The 24045-nt window shown below is 35.6% G+C and overlaps 1 protein-coding gene across 2 annotated transcripts in view; it reads left to right on the forward strand.

Annotated features, from left to right (window-relative positions):
- Positions 1-5051: 5051 nt before the first annotated feature.
- The window catches only part of caln2 (calneuron 2), a 36551-nt gene continuing 17557 nt past the window's right edge, over positions 5052-24045 (forward strand). The window contains exons 1-4 of one of the 2 annotated variants that reach the window (XM_052537050.1): positions 5052-5675; positions 15542-15663; positions 20221-20364; positions 21807-21919. In XM_052537050.1, coding sequence (XP_052393010.1) covers positions 15549-15663; positions 20221-20364; positions 21807-21919 — 372 coding nt within the window. In that variant the 5' untranslated portion in view covers positions 5052-5675; positions 15542-15548. Of the gene's footprint in view, positions 5676-6460; positions 6715-15541; positions 15664-20220; positions 20365-21806; positions 21920-24045 lie in introns of those variants that run through there. The other variant, XM_052537049.1, reaches the window with a different exon arrangement.

The following is a 24045-nucleotide window of genomic DNA, read 5'->3' on the forward strand; positions in this document are numbered from 1 at the left end:
TTTGATTGTTTTTTCGGTATTTCCAGTTTAAGTCATTTTAAACGCTTCCTTTTTCACTTCACTTGCAATGCATATCCCTTTCTCTTCAGTCCCTAAAATGCATCGCATTTACATTCTGGAGGCCTAGAAAGAGTGCCCCACTTTTCTAGGTCATGCAGCATCTTAATACTGACTCTCATGTGGTGTCTGTAATACTGTGTCACTTGAAGTTCGCAGCATTATGACCTGAAATGTTTCGGATGTGAATTGTGAGGCTGATTCATTCTTTTAAACCCAGTGGGGCCTATTTTGAATTTAATGAAGCAGACCATAACATGGTCTTTTATATTCACTTTAATGTTTAATGCTTTAGGGGGGACATCCGTGGCTAGATTTTATATTTGATTAGCCAAAAAAAAAAAAAAAAATATGACTTGAGATTTTAAAGTAAGGTAAAAGGTAAAATAAGAGTTCATATTTTCATAATCATTGAGTGAGATAGAGGTAAACATTTTTGTCCTGCTGTCCATGATGGACAGCCCTAAAAGTCTGCCTTGATTTATGAAGATAATACAGTTAAGCAAAGCAGTGTGCTTTTATTCAACAGTTCAATAAACAATATTAACATGAATATTTACACATAATATTAACAGTTACTTTATCTATTTTTGCCTCTGTGCAACACACAGTATTGGTGTTTAATTCCTGAATGAATCAGTTTTTGAACATATCAACAAATGGTTGAGTAAATTATCCACTGACTCACTCTTTAAGTGAGTCACACATTTTTCTGATTGAAATAGTGTTTCGAACAAATTGGATGAGTTCTGGGCCAGATCCATGATTTAATGACTCACTCATAAAGACTGTTGCTGTGCAACAGCTGAACGCATGAAATGAAGAACACTGAAAAGGAGAACGTTAGCTCACCAAGCTACCGGTAAAGTAGAGACTCACCCGCTGACTCTCTGTTCCTCTGCACCCTATTCCTGTTGCTAATAAACCTCGTTTTCACTTATACCAGTTATTCCATTTGTGGTCTCCTTCTGTTCGGTGACAATGACGTAACCAGTGTTGCCACCCACTCATACAACCATTTAACCTCTAAATTTCCTCACCGCTAATGCACAGACTAGTCTGTTTGGAAGTTTATTTCAGATATGTTATAAAAATAATTATTGTCTTGCAATTCTGAGGAATAAATAAATAATAAATGATTTGTAAAATGTTTTATATTCCATGTTTTTTTTTTCAAGCTTTTCTTAATTGTGAGTTTACATCGAGTGATACAATCAATGACAAGTCCCAGTGGTATTGTTATTTAAGCCCTTTTGGGAGAAATTAGAAAAAAATGTGGTGGTGGTGGATTACAGTATACTGTCACGGGATTGAAGTAAGCAGTTGTTTATATTCTCTTTCGTTGTGATTGACATGATCAGATGGACAAACATGATCCTCCCAAATGTTTTCTTAGAGCTACATTATGTTACCTATGGTTTTATTTCATCTTTATCCCTAGAAAGTTGCTTGTGTCAGGATAAATGTTTCGTTAGATAACTTTCATCTTAGAATTATTCATTTCCCTTATGATTTAGCTATTTGTTGGTTTGTTTGTTGTTGTTTTTTTTACCCTCAATCAATAATGCTGCACTTTGTTAGTCATTTGATACATAATTCATGTATGCAACGTATATGTGTTGAAGCAAGTCAATTGAATTTTCTGGCTCAAGGGCAAAGGCAGACTTTCTTCTGTGTTGAATCCAGGCGAATTAATTTCAGCGATGGCAGAAAAAGTAAATAAACAGATGGATGCTGGTGGTGATCGTGATTGGAGTTGTAACAAGGGGAGAGGGGCCTTTAGCAAGTGAAGAGAATTTGTCAAGAGTGTTGTAGGGCTCTCATGTGCAATGACTTTCTGTATATTTGACCAAAAATTTAAGCCAACGTTAATGCCCCCAAGAGGAAATTTTTGGACCCTGTCCAAGTTTCAAAAATACAAACAAAGTAAAAATAAATAAATAGGGTTGCATGTAGTTCAAGTATGCTGGAATGCTGTGCAGTCAGGATTACATGCACTTGAGAATTGTATTCATTTTTGTGACTGCTGTGTAAAAAGCATCTTACCCCGACCGCAATTTGCATTCAAATAAGTGCTCAGCTCCTCAGTGTATGAAATTCACAATCAACATCATGCTTCATTCACTCTCCCGTCAGGGGGATTGTATGGGGAATGAAAGCTGTGCAAGGTATGGAATGAACATGTCTGTATCCATGCTGTCAGCTTATAAACTCTGCTAGGCCTCCTATCGAGAGGTTCATAGGTCATGTAACATTTCTCTTTTTACTTTTACAACACTGGACATGTTACATCATGTTTATTTGGTTTAGTGTAGTGGTCAGGCAATCCTAGAAGTGGCAGTTCATGAAATGTAGAGATGCTGACCTCTCATAATAGCCTTATGCAAGTAACAATGAAATGCTTTAGATCTGCTAAATTACAAATATCTTATTACAGTAATCAATACAAAGTGAAGAGGTATTCAAAAATGTTGTTGATATTATTATTAATTAAAAAAATATTTAATTATCAATTTATTATAATGAATTAAAAGTATTGCCTTTGAATACATACTTATAATACTTAATTGTAATCAAATAGGCATGTATTTTTGAATAATAATTTGACTCTTTGTTTTAATCATGTAATATGAAATGGCAATAGAAACAGAAAACAGTTTGATATTAGTCAACAAATACAAAATGATGATCTCAGGATTTGTTGGAGGAAAAATAGTTTCACTTCCTTTTGTTATTCCTCCACATTTCCCATGAAAATCTCTGGAAATCTCTTAAATGTTGTCAGTTTATCTTTTGCAGTGAGCTTGTCTCATTTTTATCAGGCGACAGTAACAAGAACCACTTTCACAAGATTAAAAGGGCTCCATAGCAAATATTGTTTTTATGCACTGTATAATTTTTGGTGTTTGACTTGCAAATATGGATAAAGAAAGATAAATAGTACATTTGTTAAGATAATTGTCTTCGTGTTTTAAAATGATCTTATCTTTTCATTTTAAAACAGACTTTATGATTAACATTTCTGTTGCATTCATTTGTAATATCTGGCTTCATGTGAAATCTTCCATTCATCTGTTTTTACTGATAGGATCTCATCCTAAACTAATTAAACAGAAATACACATTAGACACTGTGACATTTGTATAATTTGTACTATATTGCTCCTCAGAAATAGAAGACTGAGTGTATATGTTAATAGAAATAATGCAAAAATAAGAACTGAATATATGACTTGACGATTTAGCACATTTTTGGGATGGGGTGATTTCCATCCCAAAGGCCTTGAAGCATTTTAATAAATTCAGTATGAATTGAATTAAACCCTATGACCCTATGATTTATGATGTATGACAGCATCCATATGATACTTCTTGTTTTGTTATGAAACGGGACGGAATTGCCTAGGTCAAACCAACCATGACTTTTCATTCACATGGAGTTGTTCAATATAAAAATCTTAAAATGATCTCATGAAATATGCACTATAGATTCTCTATTGAAATTTGAAACTCCAGGATGGTGGCTTGACCTATGTTATAAATAATACATGTGGTGAATCAATAAATATGTGGTCAATTTATGAAACATATATTGTTTCATTTATCTTAATATAGTCAATATTATTATTTTATATATATATATATATATATATATATATATATATATATATATATATATATATAGTGAGGAGCATTCTAATAATCTAAAGAAACTTTTTCCTCTCTAAAGAAACTTTAGTGCAATTTAAAAGTTCCATGAACGATCAATGCTAATGCCAATAAAAGGCCTTTAATTTTAAGAGGGTTTGTTTTAAGAGTCTGTGTGAAGACTGCGGCATAGGATGATCATTTCCCATCTGCAGAGGAAGAAACAATCCAATGCCATCTCAAGGTCATTTGTGAAACTGCTGTTGAACTGATTTGTTCATGCCAACACAGCTTCAGTTGTTAATTAATCAGATAAAAGCTATTTAATGCATTTGTGTTGCTTCCTTCATAGGTTCTCAGAGGACCAAATACATTTCAAATAAACTTCAAATGCAAAAACAACTAAAGTAATTATCATTGACATTCATTCACACTTCTGTTATCTTTTATTTTTTGTCACAAACTATTAGGCAGTGCATATTTACCCTTTGAGACTGTTAATGATCTTATTTTTAATTAGTAACAATACAACATAATTGAAAATTCATGAACATTACATCTCTGGGCAATGCAACCACAGCAACACTGAGAATAAAAGAGGGCTCATGATGTAATTCTGCTACGTTTGAAAGAAAGAAAATGCAGTATAAAATTCTGAAATACTGAATCAATCATTCAGTATGAAAAATTAGGTGGTTTGTGTCTGACAGGCACCCATGTCATCTGGACCTTGCAATGTTCAACACGTAAACACAAGTTTCCCAGAGTCCCAGCATACCTTAATGAAATGCACAATGGTTAACATCATCCTTTTGACATTTTTGCCTCTGTACTTCTGCCATTTAGCAGAAGCACTGCCATTTTTTCAACCAAAGCAGCTTATTACACGTAATTGTAGGGAGTTGGCTGCCCTGTCCTTTTCATTTCAAACAGTTATGCACCCCGTGTTCTGAACTCTGAATAATTATTGTGAAAACTGGATGCTATGAGTAGAGAATAGTCCAACTGTCCATGTTATTTAAGCATACCAGGTGCCAGAACATGTTGAACAATTCCCTCCATCGTCCACATGGTAGTCTATAGATTTAGGAGGAAAGTAACATGAGTTATAACTTTGAAGTAAAAATTAATATCTGGCATATCATATTTTGATGGATGTGCAATGACAGAACTGGTAACAAAATGCTATCAGCATGTCAATTGCTGAGACTTATATCCAATAAATATTGGAATAGTAGTAGGTAATAAACCTTAGTAGATATGAACCTCAGAAATGTCTTCATTTTGTCTCTGTCTGCTAATAGTGATGCATTACTGATCTATTTTTAACTCCACCCTACAGCACTCTCTCTGACACACCTGCTAGATCTCTGAAGGAGGGAAACGTTCAGGAGCAGATCGGCTGAACCACTCCAGCCGTTCAGTGGCTGCAGGGCAGCGCGCCCATCTCAGACGTTATCAACGCAACAGATTTATTGCGACAGAAAAGATATTTGTTTCCCCCCCTGTGTGTTTCGGCAAGAGACACGGGTGAAGGGGGACTCCTTATTTAAGACGCTATAAATCTGTCCGGGTGCGTTCGGCAAGGAATTTAAATGCAACACACCCTTGGGCGCGCGGCGGAGAACGCCTGTTACGCACGAGGCGAGCGCGAGACGGGGGCATTTCCGAACAAATCTGTTAAATGTTTGAACTTTAAAAAATACGACAGTGGCTTTTGGAACGAGCATTTCACCTGATGGATCTTCAGAAACTCTTCTGCGGCGGGAATGGGGCTGTCACATGCCAACGGGACCGAGAGGGGAAAACTGGGGCAACTGAAAATGTCGTTGTTTTTCTTCTGAATTAGTCTGTTCAGCATACTACATATGAGACCAGCGACAACGACTACTCCAAAAGAGAAGATTTCACAACATTGGCATTATAAACGCCCTGAGACTTTGCGAAATTGAGAACAGTGTATTTGAGGAGGTGAGTGGATTTCATATGCCTTTGCCTATAGATTCAGGTATGGGGTCTTCAGAAGACGAATTGGGTTATGGCACCTGTTGTGAAGGGAATAGGGTGCAATAATCAGATGGATATTGACGACACTTTACCGAATGGCATTTTTCCAGGGAACTTTACATAAAAACAAAAGTTAGGTTGGTAGTAATGAGTCTAATGTTTGGACGATTGACTTCCATCTTAATTGGCCTTTCTGGCCATAATTCTAAAACTTTACACGTCTTTGCGGAATACGTGTTTTATATTGGTCAATCACAGCATAAAACGATACAATATTTACTAATGAAGCCGGAATAACTGAACGCTCGATCAGAAAACTGTTTGTTTTCGGTCACTTTGTATTCGGTCACTTCAGGTTAACAAATAAAAGCTCAACACAAATCCATTTTAAGTAGGCTAGTCATATAATAACCAGGATGTTCAGTATAAGATTCATCTTGATAAATAAAGTCGTTCAGGAGTTAGGGTCGATTTTGCGATAACAATGATAACAATACATTATACAAATGCTTGTAGATTAAACCTAATTTAATTAAACTGCCATTTTACGCTACATTAAAATTTTGACCAAATGTTTACAGCGATGCTCAATGTGTTTAAATAGTATTGGTGGCTCGGGGTGTTCATTCACAGTAAGAGCAAGGTGATATTTGAAGGACTAGTGGTGTATGGCCCGTGTGAGTTATGGCTTGTCACTCCAGTCTCCAGAGGAGAGGGGACGGAGGGCTACAAGCCCACACTCCGAGCTGTTCGTCGGGGCTGTCCGTGGAAACGCAAGCGGCAGGGATTTCGCTCGAATTTTGCTGGGACGTCAGCGTAAAATGCCTTTAGATATTTTATTCTAAATGGGTCTCGAAAAAGTATGGTTTAGAATTGCCTTTGCGCACTGTGGAATGGATGTGTCCGGTCCGTGTCCAGCTAACGGAGAGGAAGGAAAGGAGCTGTGCGTACAGAGTCCCTCAGAAGACTCGCTTGTGATGCCCGCTGAGCGCGATCCGTGGAGGTAACAGCGAGGCGTCTAGGGTTCACTGCATGATGTTCATCCGAGGCACTTTTGGTATTGAGTTGAGTCAAGTTTTCTAGGCAGATGGGGAAGTGGCACTGTGATGAAAGCTCGTTCATCATGGTGTATTTGAATCATAATCGAGTCTCAGGACCGAAGCTTGTTTTTTGTTTTGCTTTTTGTTTTTTAGATTTCACATCTATTGAAGGATTTTGATTGAGTGGATAATGTTTTTTTTTTTTTTTTTTTTTTTTTTTTTTTGAGTTGGACACTGAATCAACTCAGTTTATTTATTGATTGATTTATTGTTCTCATATAAAAAAAAAGTTTTAAGTAACATTGGTAGCAATTTATTTAGTGAATTTATTCAGAGCAAACATATATTATACGACTGAATCAACCGGACTACATCCGGTTTCATTAATGGATGATATTTTTAATGCGCTGACCATACAGAAAGATTTAACATTTAACGGTAACAATTGCACATTTTCACTTTTTAACAGTGCCATAATCGGGAACTTGTATCATGCAATTGTCATTCTAAAGATATTTCACAAGTGTCATGGTTTGCTTTAGTCTATCTTCATTATCTCTCGAAGCTGATATTTCAGCCTTTAATTTCCCATGCATGTTTTATGTTGAGGAAAGGTGATATTTAAACCATGGCAGAAGGGTTTTACTGTATTTTTTATCTGACTCTTATGAACACTCAGTGTTAAGTGCTTCACAGCATGCAAAGGGTCTCTGGAGCAGCTTTGACATTTCTCTCATGCAACTTCATTCACAATGACAGATCTTTTGCTTCTGTGTCTCTTTCCTCATCTTTTTAAAGACCATGGATTAACATTTTAAGTCTGTAATTTTTCTGTGGACTAAACATTTCATTTTTGCATTTCAGCTTTGGCCTGCTTTCTCAGTCACCTTGTGAAGGTCATATAATTGTGTTTTAGATGCCGTTTGACTCCCTGAACAGAGATGTCCTATTTTGTACCCTTTGTTAGTCTGAATCTTTTTGCTTTGAGGGCGAGTACAACATTTGACCTTGTGAATGTGCATTCATGTTATTGTGGCTCATTATCAGCATTGTCCCATGTGTTTCTGTTTTGTGGTCATTTAATGAACTGGCTAACATGTAGGTGCAGTGTCTGTAAGGTGTCCTGGATCAGAGCCAGGAGCAGATGTGCAAAACCAAAAAGCCAAGATAGCAGCTGCTACTCACAACATCCGAAAACCTCACACCTTTTCCGGTACTGGCCGATGTGTTGGTCCCATGAGATCCCATGAATCAGACCGGCTAAAAGATGTCTTGGAAAAATCCATTAATATAGCATCATATGTTATTTATCTTGCCAACAGTGAATGCCACTTCCTTTCAATCCCTCGCTCTTTCTCTATCTCATTTCTATTTTTAACTATTAAATAAATGTTCCCTGCTGCACTAAGGGTTTAATGTGGCAATTTTGCTCAATATCTATTCACAACAGCTTTCACGCACTGCCTGTGAATTAGATATGGGCCAGATTAGGATGTACAGGCTTTGGAACAGAATGTTTGTCAAGGTTACTCTGGCAACCTCAGTATTATGTACTTCAGAATCCGTTACCAAAGCAACAACATACAGTACAATTTGGCCTTGGTTATTTGTCATTTGCATGTCTTTTAGCATGTGAATGCCAAGAAATGTAACTGTTTGAAATGTTCCAAATGACCCTGTGTTGGCTTTTTTAAAACGCATTGTGTAAATTATAACATTTTCTTCCACTGTGCATTTAATAAGCTTCATGTACCATTCAAAATATTTTTGAAAACTGTTTCTGCTCTTATGCTCAAAAAGCACAAATGGATCTATTTATATATCAAATAACTTTTAAAATGGAATTAATTCCTGTGGTGGCAAAGCTACATTTACAAAATATTCAAAAGTTAATATATTTTAAAATATTTTATATATATATTGCAACAATGCTAATGCTGTTACTGTCAGCATTACTGATCCCAAACTTTTGAATTTTATAGTGTATGTACATCCGGCACACAGGTCAAGTTTCAAAAGTGAACCAATCGACTCATCAATGGTTCTTTAAAATATTCATGTGTAGCATCCCTAGCAGCTTAGCTGGTATCAATCGAACTCCACCCGAAGATGCCTTCAGCTAAAGCCTGTTAATATCTATGGTAATTACAGTAGCACAGAGCCCTATTGAACAGCTAGGGTTCATCCTTAGTGAGCATTCCCACAAATTAGCTGCTTTGCTCCCTCTGTCCCCTCTTTACTAAACTTGTAATGTTTCCCATCAATATATTAGCAAAGTATGTTCTTCTATGTAGCTTACCCTTTAAAATATCTTGATTTAGTTTGACATATTTTGGTATTCATGTTACACATAAATATGCAGATCTGTTTAAAGCAAATTGGACTCCTTTGTTGTTCCGAACTAGGGAGGATTATGAACGAGGGTCACTTCTGAATCTCTTCAGCTCTTTAGCTGCTCTTATTAATGCTGCGAAGATGTTTGTTGTCCCATGATTTTTATATTTGTTTCAATGCATTCCCATCTTTCGCCCCAATAATTTATTCATTTATTTTTAGTCTCCAAGATTCTGGACTTTATCTAGGATAAAAAGGTCCCCAGGTTACATAAAGTATATAACAGAGACCCAAGTCATTGGGGGTTTGCCATTACCTAACCAGAGGTTCTATCATTGGGCCACCAATATTAGAATTTAAAAAAAAATGGCTCCAAAATAAAAATGTAGAGTTTCTTCCCTCTTGGCTTATGATGGAAGCTAATTCTACTAAGCCCAGCTCACTGAATGCTTTTCTCCCATTCCATCTTTCTCACCTTTTACTAAGAATTTGATAGTTGAGATCACTCTTAATATTTGGGCCCAATTTACGTGCTTTTTAGGATTACAGTCATACTCAATCCATGCTCCGATAGCCACTATCCATATTTTTTTTCTCACTGTCTGTTGTACAGACTGTCTGTTTTTTATTTTGGTCTAGTTGTGGCATTAATACATTTCATGATTTATATATTGATGTCACGTTTGCTTCTTTTCAACACATTAGGGACACATTTTCACAAAGCATAATTTTTTCAGATGCTTACAAGTTTGTCGTTTCGCTCAGGCTGCATTTCCAGATTTTCCTGTCCTGCCAAATGATACTCTTTTGAATAGGTTTTTTTTTCACTCCAGTTTGCACAATAAATCCACAACCTTTATCCTGCATCAATATGTATCAGACACTCACTAATTCTGTGCAAAGTTGATTTCTGTGTCAATTTTACAAAAGCTACATTGGCAAAAGTTTCTCCAGTATGTGACAGATGCTGTCAAAATCCAGCAAACCTGATTCAGTTGTTTTGGATTTCCCCTTCACTATATAATATTTGGACAAATATATATATTTTTTTATTACAGGGGATTAAGAACTGAAATGAATGCTCTCACTGCTTTGTTTGGAATTTGCCATTCACATTGGGGCCCATAGATCTAAGACCATAAAATTACATTTGGTACAAATGTTTTCATAAAAAATCATTAACATAATATTTGAAGTGTAAAAAATAATATTTATATAAATATTGATGTAAATCAGGGCTCAACATTTTTTATAATCAAAATATACACTCTCAGAAAAGAAGGTACATAATTGTACCCTTAGGGGTACAATGGCTTGTCACTGGGGCTGTACCCTCAAGGGTACAGTTTTTGTACCCTTGTGATTTGTACCTTAAGAGACCATTTTTGTACCTGTGGTGGCAATTTTGTACCTTTATTTAACGGTACAAAAATGGACCCTTCAAAAAGGGTACAAAATTGGCTTCGACGGGGTACAATCCTTGATATGACATACACACACATATATATATATATATATAATTTACACACACACGCTGAATTTATTCAATCCTTTTCATTCTCACATTTCATTTTAAACGATGTCTAACTGTGACATATAAACGATCATCTACTGAGTAAGTGTATTTAACACCCCTGAGGTTGTTTTAAGTGTAATTAATCCTTTTTTTTTTTTAGTGCAAACTAAAAAAAGTTAATTTTTATGTTAAAAATAAAGTTAATGTACTAGATTAGACATAAAATCAAGAGTCTTCAGACAGATGTATAAATTTCAACATTTATTGAACAAATGGGCAAAGTGGCAACTTTAAAGCATATATCAGATGTGTAGAGGTTAATTAGTTACATTCATTAAGTGTGGTACAGAAACATAAAATAGTTAATAAAACACAACATCATCAAAGTTACCTAGACATGAACAAATATGACGTGTAGATCTGAGTTGTGTAGCATCCATGAATGATGTTGCTCGTTGTCCCATCAGCGAGCAGGTATGTCTGTGTGGTCTCTTCTCTGCAATCAAGCTGTTCTTGTTAGTGCCTGCAGATAAAAGAGAAAAGTAACAGTCAAGGTCAGCTCTCCAACTGATTTTATTTATATTAATTGTATTTTTCATATACCACCCATATGGCAATATTTTGAGGCAGACAATAGGTAGTGACAGAAATGTCCAAATGTACCTTTTTGAAGATGTTTTTTCAGCTTGACAGGATGACATTCCAGGTCCCTTGCAGCCTTGTGATGATGTGGGAATCAAATGAAGTAGGAGACCAATGGATGCAATATCGCTGTCCATTCTAGATAACAGATATGACAAAATCAACAAAAAAATAAAATAAATGCAAGAACACAGACTTCAGTTACAGCAAAATACAGCAAAACTATAGATATTCTTATTCTGAAATATAGTCTCACCTTAGACAATCGGTTTCTTCCTCCTTTACAGCTGACTCAGGGGTCAATTTGGTCCTTGAAGGTCTTGGGAGAAGCTTCTTGAAAAGAAAGAAAAAAAAAAAACAACAACAAAACAACAATTAATGACTACATCTCTCTCAGGAACCATTCAGCTTAGTTGATTGTGTAGACACACTATCGCTCTGTTCACAACCTGACTTTAGCACACATCTTGAGTGACACATATGGCCATATACTTTTATTACAGGGTTCGTTAAAAATGAACATTTCATCAGTTTACTCAGCCTTTTGTTATCTTTGTAACACAACTGAAAATAGTTTAATAGAATATAAGATTGCTGTCCCTTAACTACCACTTTAATACTTAATAAAGAGATCTAATCCATAAAGAGAAGTAATTTATATGTATCATGTGGTTTAGTCCAAATTTTCTGTTAATGTTCCCTGATCAATGTTTAAAAAAAAAAAAAAAAAGTAATTCTGTTCATTGTAAAGTGACCAAATCTCTTCAGAAAATTTGGTCTAAACTGCTCAATTCATTTGGACTTGTTTTATGATCTCTTTATGAACTTCTTGAAGTATTAAAGTGGTAGTTGTGTAGACTGTCGATGGAGAAAGTATCTCATTCAAAATATATTCATTTGTGTTTGGAAAATGAATGCAAGTCTTGCAGGTTTGGAATCACAGAGAGTGAGAAATAAAAAATTAAAAAAATCAATTTTTGGGTCAATTTACCATTTATCTTTTTGCAGTTTGATATCTTAAATTAGTAATTAGTAAATTCCAGGTGTGAACAAACTAAAATTGTGTGCCTGCCTAGTTAAACTTTAATTTTTCATATTCATTTATGCATTTTAAATTTGTACTGCACACAGAATAACATATAAATGAGACAAACTCACACTTCTGGCGTCATCTTCAGCATTCTGCTCCGTTCTTGAAGGGTCACCATCACTCACACTCAGAGTCATCAGACTCACAGGAGCTTCCTTCACTTGACACTGCAGAAGTCTGGACCAATTCTATTGAAAAAGGATAAAAATAAAAATAAATCACTTATTTCAGTTATTTAAATAAGTAAATGTGGTGAAACAATTGGGATTACCCCTAATTAGTATGAATGAGAATGAGTATGATGAGAACTGTCTATAAAACGGGTGTCAAATCATAAACTTTATTTTTTTTATATAGCCTTCATTCTAGGGTCAATTAAATGAAACATGCAATATTCACATGGAGGCCTAAAACAATTTAAGTATTTATTTAATCTGATTATTAAATACATTTGTATTTTTACAACTTTTATTCAAGTATTACATTTGTACATCATTTTAATGAGTAACATGAGTAATAAGACATCTTAAAATGAACAGTATACTACATAACTTAAGAATTTATCTATTTATTATTTATATTGTGAAAAGAAACTATAGACAGATTCAGACATGTTGCTCCATTACACACGTAATCTTGTCTATCTGGAAGCATTTGGGACATTATTTAACCCAAAATAGGATGCCATATGACTTGATAAAGTACATGAATGAACACCGAAGTAAACTGAAAGACTGACAGATTTACAGTTTCACGTACGTTACCTTTAACTCACTTTCATGCGCAGCTCGGCACGTCACCCGTAGGAGAAAATCATACAATCCGTGGCGACGGTTTTGCAATCCGTCCCATCGGTTTGCAAACCGTACTCACGAATTCTGAAACTGTTCCCTCGGTTTAACAAACCGTGCCGGTTATGAACTGACAGGATGGATTGCAAACCGTCGCCACGGACTGTATTTTCTTCTCCTACAGATGCCGTGCCGGGCTGCGCGTACTTTCACGATACTTGCATAAACGTAATGTTAACTGTCTTAAGAAAAACTTGATGACAGCGCGTTTGTGTCTTGACACAAATATGAAATGACAGACATGACATTCAGCGCTGAGAACAAGCAACGCAAGACAGTGGCGAATATAAGTTTTAACACGTGCTCTAGTCTCAGAGTTTTGCAATAGATAACGTCCATCAAATGACTGGTAAATGTTCCGCGTTCTGGCAGCTCTGGCTGCAGAAAGACTGCATATCTGCAGCGGCGAGACAGACACTTCAACACGGTGTTATGAGTCAGAAAAACGAGTTTGTTATTAGCGCGTAATGAAATGCCGCACTCAATGCTTTCAAAAAACAAATATATTCATCATTTGATGAATTCTCTCATTTGAGTAGAAAACCTACCGAATGTAAAGTAAGCTGCTTCAGTCTTCGACGCCACACTCCAGTAAATCCAGGCCTCGGCGGGAACAGAGGCGAGAGGACGTGTCAACGAACAAAAATGAAAGAAACGTAAAGCATAAATGACTTACATTGTAAGCACATTCCAAAAAGTTATTTTACACGTAACGTTAATCACCTTTTTTGAGGAAAACGCCTCTGTAACTTACATCTCTGCACCTCACGATCATCATTAAACCTGACAAAAACACTTGCATTTAGTAATTTCTAAATGTGTTCACCACCAATCATATTTTGAGTAAAATTATCAACAAAAATGTTTTTCCAGTGTACTTTTATCAAGGGAAAAGCAATCCAACTTACCGTCTCGGTGGCTTGAGGAAAGAATGTCATCCTTGCCTTGCAAGGCAGCCGTTACTGAGGGGCTGAGTCCAGACAATTCGGCGGGTTTTTTTATTCCGCACTTTTAGTGTAAAAGTGAACTTACACCATATAACAACACTGAACATGATTACTATTTAACACTGTAGATATTTAATTAAACTATTTGGAAATTAATGACTTTTAACACTGCAAATATTACACTGCTGATTTTACTCAAAGCCCTGTAAGAACCATGCTATGACTTCGTCTCTGCTAAAAGAAAGACCGCGAACTGGACGTTCTTTTCAAATGGAAATCAAGCAGCCAATCAGGGCTGGCTCTTGATATTGTACCTTAACCTTTCAAAGAAATGGTACATATATGTACCTTTTAATGCTTGGGAACATATATGTACCTTTTTGACCCTCAAAAAGGTACATATATGTACCTTGAGGTCCAATAATAAGCCTTATGGGGTACATCAGTGTAGATTGTACCTTGGGGGACAGAAATGGACCCCTACTGTACCCCTATTTCTGACAGTGTATACAGAACTTGTCAAAAGTTTGGAAACGTTATGATTTTTAAATGCATTTAATTAAGTCTCTTATGCTCACTAAGGCTGCATTTATGTGCTCAAGATACAGTAAAACACTAATATTGTAAAATAGTATTACAATTTAAAATAACTGTTTTCTATTGTAATATATTTTGAAATGTAATTTATTCCTGTGATGACAAAGCTGAATTTTAAGCATTATTACTCCAGTCTTCAGTGTCACATGGTGCTAATTATTCTAATATGCTGATTTAAAATTGTAGTAATATTTCACAATAGTATTGTTTTACTGTATTTTTGATCAAACAGATGCAGACTTGGTGAGCATAAGTGACAATGTATAAATAATGTTAAATAATAATAATATAACAAAATACTGTGTGTTTTTGTGTGTATGTGTGGATGCAATTTTAAAATCATGCAAATTTGTATTTATTTATGGGGTTAAAGTTTTCGTTAAATCCATACTGAATCTGAAAATTTTTTTCCATGTAGCATTCTGGACACATGAGCTGTATATGTATTTGCAATTTATTCCAACCCTGACAGTCTCTTAAGATCCCATATGATCAACGTCATGTATGTCCTGCTATGGATTTGCAATCTGTGTGTGTATATGTGGGCATTTATGCACGTATTTGAATGAAATCCTTACCAAATATACTTGATTAAACCCATTCACAGTTGTAAAGTTATGCATCTTTCACACAGCGGTGTATAGTACACTGAAAACCTGTTTGCTTATGATCCATTCTTCTTTTTAGGTCTAGTCTCTTTCTTTCAGCAACAGACATGAGATCATTACTCACTTTTGGAGTCTTCTGTGAGGCTGCAGGCGCAGTGGTTATGTGTTCATCTATTCATCTTAGCTGTTTGTTGTTCCTTTGAAGGGCGAAGATGCCTTTTCACCATGTGAGAGCAGGGCTGCTCTACACAGACAACTACCTGAGCACCTCTCTGTCTGAAACCAGTGAAGAACAGCTCGCCAACATCTCCACAGAAGAGCTTGGCGGTGAGTGAGAATGTCTGTGTCTGTATGTGTTTTGTTTGGATGGCTGCTATTTGTCTTAGTGCACTTTAATGCCTATTTAAAAAATGGGGGGGGGGGGGGGTGACAGTTGACATACATTTACACTATCTAAACTAAAATTGCTGTAATTTACTAACACTTTGGAATATAAACATAAGGTTGGTATCTTTTTAAAGAAGAAAATTAGCAGATTTTGGCAAAAGTGGAATTAAAAAAAAAATGTAAGTATGAAAAAGTTATAGAAGTTTAAATGTACTGTAAATAATATGCGCTATATTAATTTTATTTTATTTTATTTATTATAAATATTTTACATAACAGGTTTTACTCTAAAATTGGTATAAAATTAAAGCCTTGTGTCTAAATAAGTTATGTTATAAATTTGAAGTTGATATGAAAAAAATTGAGGTTCCTGTGAGATTTTATTTAGGGCGTCATACCACACACAGCCACTGGGAGTCATCAAAACTATTTTGAATTTTGCTTAGTGAATTTTTCTCTAGATTTCTCTGTGAATTTTACTCCTATCTCAAAATAACCACCAAATATGAAATCCTGAGACTCAGACCTTTCCAATGATATGTTTGTTGCCAAGATGATAAAAAGTTTTGGTTCTAGAAGACCGTAATGCATTATGTTTTATGACACTTGGCCCTGCCCACTAAGGGGGAGGTGACCGCCATTAGAATTTAAAGTACCATTTCCATGGTAAAGCAATGTCCGATTTCAAAATGGTTTTCACAGGATGAATCTTGGGCTTCTAAACTTTCAAATGATATATGATTTATGATGATTACTAAAAGATTTTATAGAGAAAAAGACAACAACAAAAAAGAGTGCCAAGTGTCCCACAGGTGGGACGGTGACAGTTATGGGGTTAAAGAACGTGTGCTTATATTTAAAACATTGCCCCAGAAATGGAAATGCAGGTTAATAAAATTTTATTTGAATTTAATTTAATTTAAAAAGGGTTCATATGATGCGATTTAAATTTTCTTTTCTCTTTGGAGTGTTACAAGCGCATGAAGAAGATCTGTAAAGTTGCAAAGACTAAAGTCTCAAATCCAAAGAGATATTCGTAAATAAAAGTTAAGAGTCAACCACGCCCTTCTAAAATGCCTTGTTTAAAAACGCCCCCTGTCTACGACACTGTGTGGGAAGATTTGCATAACACTGGCCAAATGTACTTGCAGAGAAAGGTGTGCTGTGTGTTTTATTGAAAAGCGAAACTACTTTGTTTGGCCTTCCGAAAGAAGATGATATCTGCTTCGTCATGCCTAGGGTCTTTTCCACATTAGTACGGTTTCATTTGAAAACACATCTTTTTCTCTCCATTTTGGCCTTCCATCCACACTGAGATGGCATTTTTAATCAAGATAACTGTAGCTTTTTGAAAACACTCTCCAATGTAGATAAATTAAAAAGAATAAAAATAAAGTATGGACTGTGAAAACAGAGGCTTTTAAAAAATGATGATGCGCAGAAAGCAAATTTAACATTTTCTGATGTTTCAATGTGAATAAGACCCTTTTGGAAAATGCTTGAAAATGCTAGTGTGAATGGAGAGTGTTTTAAAATCGCCGGATTGGCTTTAACCGTGGACGAAGCAGATTGTCACGTGGTTGTTTGTCGTTTCTCTGATCACAAATGCAGACAGGTTTTAATGTTTATGCTGTGTGATATGCAATGCCACGCGTACAAGCACATTATAAGTCATTATAATCATTAATTATGTTCCCAGTGGATGCAAAAATTCTCTCATTTGTAATGGGTTTTATTGGTTTTGTCTGGTCACGACAGGGCATGGCTTGACAGTATTGTAAAGGGCTTAACATTTTCGTCACAGACTTGAGGTATTCAGCCAATCACAATGTACTGGATAGATGGCCAATCACCTTACACCTTACACCTCGCTTTTCATACCGATGAGCTTTGTAAAAATCGACGCGTTTCAGAAAGGTGGGGCATAGAGGAGCAATAATGAAAGGAGAAATGGAAAATAATGTGGTTTTTTTACATTAAATCACATAAACACATTGTATTACACCAAATACACAACATAAATGTACTTACATCTAACATCATATGACCACTTTAACAAATTCAAAACCTGCTTTTATTTGCTTTTAAACATATAACTTTTCTTTTTGAAGATTCTTCATATAAATCCGTCCATATTGACCACGTTTGTCAAGTTTCCTAAAATAAACAAAAACATATAAAACCATAAATGTTGTTTATATGATTTAAGTCCTCTGTGTAAAAACGTAATTCTCTCTCAAATCCCATTTTCCATTCTGCATATTTAAGAATGAATTTTGATTAGGACACATCCAAGAACCCAAGGTGGTACTGGAAACAGTGATGTCATATCTGTCACAAGGCATTATGCATGTTTTGAATCTGAATGTCAGTGGTCATAAATTTTGTTTGTTCTATGAACTATGCTATGACTGCTGTTTTTATAGGAAATAATTGAACATTTCTTCACCTGCATTGCACAGAAAAATAACCGCAATATTGTTTGTAGCAAGAAGTTGACTACTAAAGCTTCTTCCTCCTCACCGTTTATAACATGGTCATTCAGTAGAAATTAATAATAGCAACCAAAAGAACATCAGGGCTCATTCACATATGCCGTCAGTGTGATAAACATTATAAACCCATTACAGTTACTGCCCCACTACAGTCCACTGGAACTGGAAATCTCACTTTCATCATCTTGAATGTCTTGCTGGTCATGTGTAAAGGCAGTGCCTTAGGGCACACAAGAAGAAAATCGATGGTCTGACTGGTGGATTAGAGGGTGTTGTGAATACAGTGTGAAACTCTCAGATGGAAATAACGTTTTGCAGCACCTCCTTTTAAAATGATTGTATAGACAGACCAGGAGCCGAGGGCTGGCCACAGTGGGAGGTTCTGTGGTTTGCATATTCATGAAATGAGGGACACAAAGTAAGAGCAGCAGTTCAGATGAGGTCTGTCTTTGCAGAAAGAAAAACTCTTGAGGGAGACACAGAGGGCCGTGTTACATAATGAGCCACTGGCTGAATCACTTTTTAATTTGATTTACTCATATTGAATAAAATCTAGATGCCTTGTAATAAGCCTTTGGGTTATTGTCTAAATCTGGTAAAAAGTCACATTTAAGGAATGAAAAGAAGCTAATATATCATTAAGTCAGGATAAAGAGGCTTCTAGGAAACAGGGTGTGTGGAGAGTGTTGGGTTTTGCTAATGGCAGAGGAATCAAACCACGTTCTAATGAGACTGACGTTTTGTTCTTTTATGTTTGGGGTCCCAGAGCAATGCATAAGTGCTTTATTTTGAAAATACCAATAGTAAAATAATCATTTTTAAAATTAATGAACATATTATTTCTTTCTTTTTTTAAATCCTATTTTTTTGTTATGTACTTTCAGATGGGTAATTGTTATTTAGGGTGTGTTAACATTTGGTTCAATTGAAATGAACTCTGGTGCGATTGCTCTATTAGTGCAGTTCAACTGAATAAGTGTGAACACTGCCTTCTGAACCTTGGTGTGCACCAAACAAGTGGACCAAGACCTTTGTCAAGCGGGATTGGTCAACATCCAAAACCAACTCTGGTGTGGATCAACTGAAATATGAATGCTGTGCATTGTATGCGCAGCTTTTACACATTTTATAAGTGCTTCATCATGAATTCTCATCCAGTAAAAATACCACCATATGCACATACAATAAGTGCATTTAGCCTCACACACAGCATTGTTTTTGATGTTAGGTATGTTCCATTGCAAAACGTACGTCATAAAAGCGGTCAAATTAGGTTTTGGCCTTATCCTTATGCCTTTTGTTTGTATCTTTAGGTTCTGTGCTATAAATTACCATTTAAATATTTTCAGGGTGTCCATTTGAAGTATATTATCACATTTGGTTTATAATCAGTTTTCAGAAGATTAAGAAAAGTCTTGAAATATCTAAAGTATCAACCTGACACTTCAAGGTTAAGTATGTTATGGGCTATTAATAAAAGACAATTGAGGTCTTTTTGATGCCAAAGTGAAATTAAAAAAAAAAAAAAAAACATCCAGGCTTTGTGAAATGCAGGAAGTGCTCAGTTCAGCTCTTTATCTCATAATAACACCAAGGTGGGTCTTTAAGACAGCAAAAAAAGTGTAATACACCTCAGAAAAGATACAAGATACAAGTGTTATATTTGTCATTGATGCTTGCGACTTGGTCTTGGATGTTTAACCCGAGTTGAACTAAAAAACTGGCACTGATGCCCTTTTAAACCATGGACAAACGTTCAGTAACAGCACACTAAATACACAGCTGTGAAAACAGAATGAGCTGCATTTGAGCTGTATTTCTGCTGTTTGTGTGATAGCACACTGTGTAGCTGGTGAGAAAAGCAAGCATTATAATACATACCGTCTAATGCTCACCAATGACATGCACATTCCACTTGAATTATGAATGTCAACTGAGTTATTTGTGTTAGTTGACCGTTCTGCATTTCTATTTTGTCTCATTTCTCTATTTCTCTCTGCAGAGATCCGCGAGGCATTCCGAGTTCTAGATAGGGATGGGAACGGATTCATCTCGAAGCAGGAGCTGGGTATGGCCATGCGCTCTCTGGGGTACATGCCCAGTGAGGTGGAGCTGGCTATTATCATGCAAAGATTGGACATGGACGGTGAGTCAGTCTCTTTCCACATCTCCCTTATTCTCAGGATTATTCTGAGATGGCACCTTTCACACAAACTAAAAGAAATGTCTGTCTTCTAATCATCTGTGAAAACAGCCTTACAATCTGTCACAGACCCCATTCCAATCCTTGCACTGGACAGATATATGATATTCTGAACAGTTCATGCTACAGCGATCATAGATTTGAACATCAATTTATCCAGCTCAGAGGGGCTGCAAATACACCAGCAAGCGAGGTGAATTCTGAGAAACCTGCATCTTACTCTCTCTCTCTCTCTGTGTGTGTGTGTGTGTGTGCTTGTGTGTGTCCAGCTCCAAGGGTCCTTCACAGTCGGGTCACTGTTGACTGAATAGTTTGAGTACATGCATTGATTTAGTTCATCAATCTGTCTGGAAGGTTATAGCTCTTCTTGATCAGGACATTTTGTGCAAGTAGAACAGTTACAGATGTTGAATGAAACTCACACTGTGGGTCTAGGAAGATCTTTTTCACCTCATAATATGAATTTTGTTATTTGGGCTACATTTTAAGATCTTAGCTCTTAATCATAAAGATCTTCTTTAGTGCTGCCCATAACCTTGGTACAGAATGCAGATACAAATGCACCTCTTTACTGTATTTCATTAATAAATATTAATGAGATTCAATGGTAGAGTAAAGACAAGGTTTTGCAGCACAGTGGAAACATTAGCGTGATAACAGCTCTTTCTGACTTAACACTTTAAGTTCCACTGTCGCTCTCAGCTGGTGTTGTCTTTCATACATCTCAGACCAGTCATTTTGTAATAAATTTTATACAAAAAAAAGGTTGATAGCTGTTATTACTTCCAAGACCCTGAACAGTTTCATTTAGCTGAGCCGCACCAGTAAAAAACTGCATAATAAAGCAATCAGCAAAACTGTGCAGAAATTACAATAGTTTCTGAGACTTCGGTGGATGTAGATTACTGATCCATGAAGGGCAACTAATAATTCTGTTCTATTCTGTTCTATTATTTAACTGATGATAAGAATTTTAATCGGCTGTTTTCATGAGGTGCAAGGTAAAAAAAGTTTCAGCGACAAGCAATGAAAGCTGCTGTGCAACGTGACAAATTTTCAACCAGTCAGAATATATTTCATTGTTATATTTATTTTATTAAAATTGTTGCTTTTTAAAGATTCAGTTAAAAGAATAGTTCACCCAAAATGAAAATTTGCTGACCTTCAGGCCATCTAAGATCAAGATCAGATGAGAATGCACAATTAAATATCTTATATCTGAAGATATTTATTCAATATGGACGGATGGATAAATTAATAAAAAATCTCTAATTTCAGCTGATAACCAATATGGAACCAACATACAGTATTTCTTGAACTAATTGAAGCTCTTTGTTATTATTATTCTTTCTGATTCTAATCCAGATGTTTTCTTCCTGATGCAGGTGATGGACAGGTGGACTTTGATGAATTTATGACAATATTGGGGCCTAAACTTGTTTCTTCTGAAACCAGAGAGGGCTTTCTAGGAAGTACTATAGACAGCATATTCTGGCAGGTATGGAAAGCTTCCATCTAATTTCTATATGTCAATGTTCTCTTCTCTTTCTCATTGTATGAGTGTGCATTTGTATTCTGGGTAAGATTACGGGTCACACTTTGCCCTCTCCACCAGCTTCCTCCTTCCCATGACAAATGTCAAATGTGATTCTTCTCAGACTGTGGACTTCAAAGAGAGCAGGCAGATCTGCCCATTTCAAAGTGAACATTTGTTCATATAGTGAGGAAAACCCAGTTTCACTTCCAAGAGATTTCTTTGAGCGTCGAGGAAGGCATATTAATATAAAGATTTGCCACTATAAAAGGAAGTATAGATCTGAATTAGTCATCACAGGCATTTGGGCAGAGTTTTCACTCTCTCTTTCTTGTTAGGTCTTCATCTCTGCTTTTATTTAATATAGCTGACTTCCTGTCTAGAGTTTATATTTGCATGTTTATGTGTAGCATCTTTTGCTCAGAGAGGCAGCTGAGCGGTGTGTGTAGGAGTGAGGAACAGCAAGGTCACAGACACTGCTTGTCTGGGAGGTGATTTAAAAGCTCGTCTCAACACACCTTTAGTGGGCCACAGTGACTCATAACTGCAACAGTAATCCAAGTAACAACATCACACCAGCATACCAAACACCCTCTGCCTCTCTGATGTTATTATGAGGCCAGTACAGGTCTAATAATGGCACAATGACAAAACCTCCTGGGAAAATTTGTGTATTGACAGAGCAGCTGTTATTTGGATCTTTTCATATTTTTTCTACTAGAAATCCTATCATTTTTTGTTTTTTGAATATGTGGTTTAACATACGCTATTGTTCAAATGCTTGGGGTAAGAATTTTTTAAAGAAATTAATACTTTTATTCAGCAACTATGCATTAAATTGATAAAAAGTGACAAATAAATTATGTTCTTTTGAACTGTTCTATTTTTAAAGAACCCTGACAAAAATGTTTTCAACATTGATAGTAGCAATAAATGTTTTTTGAGCACCAAATCAGCATATTAAAATGAATTCTTAAGGATCACGTGGCACTGAAGACTGGAGTAATGATGCTGAAAATTCAGCTGCGCCATCACAGGAATAAATTACATTTAAAAATGTATTAAAATAGAAAACAAAAATGAATCTGTAAAAATATTTCACAATATTATTGTTTTGAATTGAATTGAAATTGAATTTTAACTGTATCTTTAATTAAATAAATTCATCCTTAGTGCAAATAAGAGACTTCTTATAAAAACATTTTTTTAATCTTACTTGAAATGTTTCATTACAAATATTGATAAAAAATGAAATTAATAAAAAAAATATATAAAGAAATGAATTGCTACAAAAATAATTATTATTTATATTAATTGTATTCTACTACAACAATTGATAATAATTTATACAAATTGTATTTAATTCTAATAATATTAATAATGAACCATTATAAATAATACCTGAATAATATAAATAGAATATAATAAATTATTTAAATTAGGTTTTTACAATACAGTACAACAATTCTACTCTTTTTGTTTGTTTGTTTTGTAAAGATTAAGCAGATCTTTGCAGGCATTATCTGTAAGGCTCCTGTCAAATACATTACATGCTGTTTGTGTCATAAAACGATTCTTATAATATGAACACACCATATCTTTGACATTGAGGTCTGGTAGTGATCGTCTGTATGTAAAGCATCACATATAGTGCATTGGAACCAGATCAAGCCCAAAAAGCTGTTGATTTTTAAGTATGTGCAGATATGAAGTCATGAACCATTCAGAAGAAAGTTAGCTCTTATCTGTCAGCACAAAGAAGTTGTGTGTGTGTCCTCATAAGGGTGTCATCTCAGTTTGGATTTGCATGCTGACTAGGACATTTTTCATCCCAAGAACCTCGAGGCCGTTTGTGTAACATGAAAGACTGAGCATGTATTAGTGGGGGCGTTTAAAAATGTTCTTAACAAGATTGTCAATGGGGACGTCAGAGTGGAGCCAAGAGCTACAGGCAGTCATGGATTATTAGGAACGCATAGGCATAAACAAGCTTGTTTTCCCCCCCCTGAGGAACACAAACCTGGGGAGTGTGTGTAGTGTTGCTGCCAACAGCCCTGTTTTGACAGCGGAAATGATTTGAGACAAACACA

This window comes from Carassius gibelio, chromosome A21, assembly GCF_023724105.1.
Source record: "Carassius gibelio isolate Cgi1373 ecotype wild population from Czech Republic chromosome A21, carGib1.2-hapl.c, whole genome shotgun sequence".
In the NCBI taxonomy this organism is placed as follows: Eukaryota; Metazoa; Chordata; class Actinopteri; order Cypriniformes; family Cyprinidae; genus Carassius; species Carassius gibelio.